Here is a 6,000-nt window from a genome sequence, read left to right as displayed (position 1 = left end):
TAGTTTTAACCTGCCACGCATGTCGGGAAGCCATGGGTTAGTTTTAACCTGCTGCACATGTCGGGAAGCCATGGGTTAGTTTTAACTTGCCGTGCAGGTCGGGAAGCCATGGGTTAGTTTTAACCTTCCGCGCAGGTCGGGAAGCCATGAGTTAGTTTTAACCTGCCACGCATGTTGTGAGCCATGGGTTAGTTTTAACCTGCTGCGCATGTCGGGAGCCATGGGTTAGTTTTAACCTGCTGCACATGTCGGGAAGCCATGGGTTAGTTTTAACCTGCCACGCATGTCGTGAAGCCATGGGTTAGTTTTAACCTGCCGCGCATGTCGGGAAGCCATGGGTTAGTTTTAACCTGCCGTGCATGTCGGGAAGCCATGGTTTAGTTTTAACCTGCCACGCATGTCGGGAAGCCATGGGTTAGTTTTAACCTGCCACGCATGTCGGGAAGCCATGGGTTAGTTTTAACCTGCCGTGCATGTCGGGAAGCCATGGGTTAGTTTTAACCTGCCGTGCAGGTCGTGAAGCCATGGGTTAGTTTTAACCTGCCGCGCATGTCGGGAAGCCATGGGTTAGTTTTAACCTGCCACGCATGTCGTGAAGCCATGGGTTAGTTTTAACCTGCCACGCATGTCATGAAGCCATGGGTTAGTTTTAACCTGCTGCGCATGTCGGGAAGCCATGGGTTAGTTTTAACCTGCCGCGCATGTCAGGAAGCCATGGGTTAGTTTTAACCTGCCACGCATGTCGGGAAGCCATGGGTTAGTTTTAACCTGCCACGCATGTCGGGAAGCCATGGGTTAGTTTTAACCTGCCGCGCATGTCGGGAAGCCATGGGTTAGTTTTAACCTGCCGCGCATGTCGGGAAGCCATGGGTTAGTTTTAACCTGCCACGCATGTTAGGAAGCCATGGGTTAGTTTTAACCTGCCACGCATGTCGGGAAGCCATGGGTTAGTTTTAACCTGCCACGCATGTCGGGAAGCCATGGGTTAGTTTTAACCTGCCGCGCATGTCGGGAGTGACAATGTTGTCGGACTAATGCCTGTCAGACTGTTAGTATGTCTAACAAACGTACATGCACCCCGAAGACAGCGATCAGAAGAATTGCCTTTTTTCCGAACTCTCCTGAACTTTGAACGCAGCATGTTGCGTTGAAAGAATTTGGCCTCTGTGTAGAAATCCATGTCGTAAACGCCCGCATCTTTCTCCAGTAGCTAAAGAGTGCAGGGTCGCGTCCCAAAAAAATAGCTGATAGCTGATCTACAAGCTTATGTAGATCCGCTATATATTTGCAATTTGACAAAATCTACATGATCGATGACGTGAACCCCTAATGGTCCCTACACACTGCAGGAGTTTTAAAGTTGTCGGCGAGTCATCAGATCGTTGTGCATTTCACACTGCAGGAGTCTTTTTTTTTTAAATCGGCTGTCATTATATCTTTGTGGCTTTCACACTAAACGATTGATCGCCGACCAGGGATCACACACTGCAAGAGTTCACCAAGATGCGATCCAGAATTCCAGACCCGATACATATACAGTATCTCTCTCTCTCTCTCTCTCTCTCTCTCTCTCTCTCTCTCTCTCTCTCTCTCTAATAACTCTGTCTCTCTCCGCGTGCGCACACACACACACACACACACACACACACACACACACACACACACACACACACACACACACACACACACACACACACACACAGCGCACGAGGTCCAAAACAAAAGTTTGCTCTGCACTGTTGATTCCGAATCCGATGCAGTTTTATCAACATTATTCAAGTGAAATGCGTAACGGCAATATTGGGCTAATATTGGGCAGTGTGTACGAGCCATAAAGCTAGATCAAAAGGCTGTGCAGGTAGATCACATGACATGCCCCTAAATGTATATAATTAAAAAAAGGAAAAAACAACTAAAGGCATCTGCCACTTAAATTAAGGCGACTTCATTGATTGACATCAAATAGGTGTCAGCTCAAACCCACAATGAAATATTATGTTTTCAGGAGTGTTGCGCACAAGCATTACATAAGTTATACAAAACAAAACAGTACCAATTCAAATTTCGCCCTCTATATCTCGTTCCGAGTGTGTTTGTCTTAAATGTAACGCCAGCACCGCAATTCCAAAGCCCCTTCAGGTACATTTTTAAACTATTTTCAGCAATGGGATAATTGTTTGGTGGGTATAGATCTTGTTTTGCTGGTCATTTTAAAAGTAGCTCTCAAGTCAAAAGATTGCGGGGCACCCCTGCCCTAAAGCCTAAAGCATTGCACATTACTCAAACAAACACTGCTTACGTTGTGTGCTCTCTAAATATTCACTAAATACTGCCTGTATAAGCCAGTAATACATGTAAATATAGCAAAAATAAATGACAGTTCCTACATCTCCTTAAGGTCCCTGTGGAGTGTGGAGCCACCATTACAAGTCCCTGGAGAGGACGATGCAGAGACGGAGACCAAAAAGAACATCGTTGAAATTAATTAATGCTCGTTATGTGCCGTATTCTTCCGTCGGGGACTATTATGCTACGTTTTATCAATGTAGTGGAAAATGACTCTGTGGAGCCTTGCATTCCTGGAGATGTTTTTCTTCTTTTCTTTTCACATTCCTTATCCAATATACTTGCCCTAGCACGACGACCTTACAGGCGTATGCAAATTAAGGCTCAACTTATCTAACTCGAATAGCATTTTTGATGTAGACATTCACTCTATAGAGCGTCGCAGTCCCGCCCCCTACCAGGGCCCAGGAAATGATTCTCCGTTCATTTTCCTCATAGACATTTCAAAAAGTATTTATTTAAAGACATTTGCGCCGCGGACAAAGCCAACTCTTGTCGTGACAAATCATGACAACACACACAATTATTTGGGCTGAACAAATAATTAGAAAGAAGAAAAAAACGGCAGGTTACAACACTTTTTTTGTTGTTTTTCTTCTTTGTAATTATTTATTTGGTCCAAAATATTGTGTTTGTTGTCATGAGTTATCACGACTCGAGTTGGCTTTGTCCGCGGCGTAACCGTCTTTAAATAAATACTTTTTGAAATGTAATTTGGGAAAAATGCATTGGGAATCATTTCCTGGGCCTGGCGTCGCCATGAAAGGGGGCGGGACTGCGACGCTCTATAGTGTATACGTATAGTTTCATTAAATAGATATTCCACTGTTCTTAGCTTACGTATGATTCATTTTCTTTCTTCTCTTTTTATGTACGTTGCTGTCGGGAGGAAACCTCATGACTCCATTGTTTTTGTTTTTTTGCTTAAATCAGTGCTATTGAACACCCTTTACGTCTGTGTGTGTCAAAAATATTGAACCAATGGAAAGTAGTCTGTCTCTCTGTCTGTTTGTCTGTGTCTTGGTCTCACATGCGTGTCGTTAACTATAACGAGCATGCACGTCGTTGACTAACGAGCATGCATGTCGTCACAGGAGGGGGATGCGTCATGTCGTTAGCTGTTCTCTATGTGTGTCGTTAAGGCTCAGTGGGATACACACAGACAGTAGAGTAAACAGTGGAGGAAAAACTAGTACAGTACCTACTAACTAAGTACATTTACTTAAGTACTGTACTCAAGTACAATTTTGAGGTATTTGTACTTTACTATAACTAGAGAGGTGCAGTGTTGTTGTTTTCGTCGACTAATACTAAAACAAAAAATGTCCGTCGACTACCTTTTTTCACTGAGGAAAACTAAATGGAAACTATACATGAAAACTAATCTATGATGACTAAAACTAAGACTAAATGTATTGACAATTTCGTCAACAAATAGAAACTAGGCTAAAATGTTAGGAAGGGACTAGTGGACAAGAGATCCAGTATAAGTAATTTTACACTTGGTTGCATTTTGATGCCTTGATGCCGTCTTAATGACTGATTTTACACTTGTTGAAAATAGCAGATCTACAAGCTCACAGAGTGTCGTGATGTGGCACATTGTGAGCTTGCAGATCGTCTATTTTCAAAATATTTGTATTAGGGATGCACCGAAAGGGAAATTCTTGGCCGAAACCGAATGCCAAATATCCGAAAATGATTCATATTATATATCTATATAGCTGTCATGGCCGTACCTTAAAGCTACCTGATTTATGGCAAAAGAGATGGTTATGGCAAAACTTAACTTAAATAAAAATCACTGTTATAGGTCCATAAAACATTTATTCAGCTCTTTTGAATGCATTAATTGCATACACTATTCGGTTTCGGCCTGAATTGGCAGAAAATATATCACCGAATAGTGTATGCAATTAATGCATTCAAAAGAGCTGAATAAATGTTTTATGGACCTATAACAGTGATTATAGGTTGGATGGAACCGAACTTACAAGTGCATTTTAAATTCCGGACATTTACTTGTAACAGAGTTCTACATTGCAGTATTGATACTTAAGCGAAACAAGTACTTTTTCCACCACTGACAGTATAAGTAAAGCAGGTCACAATGCAGGGAAACCATAGGCATGTACTGTGTATTATACAGTGTAAATTATCCTCATTGTTGTGTGGGAAACTGGTATGTCCAAACAGTTTTACTGTTCGGGGAATGATGGGAGAAGAGTGTGTGCGTGTGTGCGTGCGTGTGTGCGTGCGTGTGTGCGTGCGTGCGTGCGTGCGTGCGTGCGTGCGTGCGTGCGTGCGTGCGTGCGTGCGCTAGGTTACTTGGATATGTATCCCAGCTCAACACTGCATCAATATTTCAGCACAGAAAATGAGTTACAGTACACGTAAGAACCAAGAAAATACCTCTACTTTGTGTGTGCGTGCGTGTGTGCACGACAGTGCGAGCGTGTGCGTGCGTGTGTGTGTGAGCGATGTGTGTACAGTACGTGCACACACACGAGCGTGAGAGAGGTATTTATGAGGGCCAGATATCCCCACAAGAATAGTGGACCTTGTGAGGCCAATCTTGCGGAACATTTTTTAGAGCCAAAAATAGATTAATATTGGGAAAAGGTGCAGGTTGGGGTGCGTAGGGTTCAACAGGAGCAACCAGGCCTTAAAATTACTTGTATTTTATAGTTCTGTTTTATAGATCTCTTCTCCACTAGTCCCCTCCGTAACATTTTGGTCTAGTTTTTATCTGTTGACGGAATTGTCAATAGGCTATAGCCTATAGCAGTGGTCCTTAACAGGCGGACACACCTCTCTGCGGATCCTCGAGAAATTATAGAAAAAAAGAGAAGAAAAGATGTCACCGCGTCCGCGAGTTGAATTCTCCGCTGTATTCGCTGAATGCCGAGCAACGCAACGCAACGCTCTGAATGTGGACCGACTGATTGTGTGTGCCTGTGTATTATGGGCCAGCATGTCATGATGACAATGTTGCGCTGACTGGCTCACTGGCAGTTAGCTGGGGTCGCAGTGACACAGTCACACATTCGCGTGCAGCACGCATCAGCCAAATAGCGGGTATGCGCATGCATAAAGTGAATGGGAAATCGAGCGGCAAATCGAGTAGCAAAGTGAGTGGAAAAGTGAGTTTAACGTTGCTTAACGTCATCTAATGCAATCAGATACACTCACTGGCCTTGGAACGCCTCGGGATCCCCCAGGAGGAAGTCACTAATGTTGCTCTGGAGAGGGAAGTCTGGAGCTCTCTGGTGGAGCTGTTGCCCCCGCGACCCGACTACGGATAAGCGGTTGAAGATGGATGGATGGATGGAATCATCAGCACTCACCTGGAGTTGTGGTTGAGCTCCTGGGAGATGTCATCCACCATGTCGTTCTCCGAGGCCTCGTGCGCCATGGCCTTGCACAGCTTGCAGGCCACCAGCGCCTTGGCCATGGCCTCCTCGCCGTGCTGCCAGAAGAACAGCGCCATCTTCTGGCGCTTCATCAGCACGGCCCACACCATCAGCTCGTGGAAGGGGAAGGGGAAGTGGTTGATCTCGGGGTCGTCCAGGTCGATGTCCACCTCCTCCTCGCGCTTGCGCGTGGTCTTCTGGCGCCCCCTGCGGATGGGCATGTCGTCCTGCGTGCGTGTCG

The 6,000-nt window shown here is 45.0% G+C and overlaps 1 protein-coding gene across 1 annotated transcript in view; it reads right to left on the bottom strand.

The window, feature by feature from the left end:
- Positions 1 to 6,000, bottom strand: part of trpm3 (transient receptor potential cation channel, subfamily M, member 3) — a gene marked incomplete at both ends in the record, with an annotated part of 426,331 nt that overhangs the window by 84,459 nt on the left and 335,872 nt on the right. Inside the window, one exon of the mRNA XM_079516029.1 lies at positions 5,694 to 5,986. Within this exon, the coding sequence (XP_079372155.1) occupies positions 5,694 to 5,986 (293 nt within the window). The remainder of the gene's footprint in view (positions 1 to 5,693; positions 5,987 to 6,000) is intronic.

This window comes from Electrona antarctica (assembly GCF_951216825.1).
Source record: "Electrona antarctica genome assembly, chromosome: 12".
NCBI lineage: Eukaryota > Metazoa > Chordata > Actinopteri > Myctophiformes > Myctophidae > Electrona > Electrona antarctica.
This window is presented reverse-complemented; position numbering and strand designations above follow the sequence as displayed.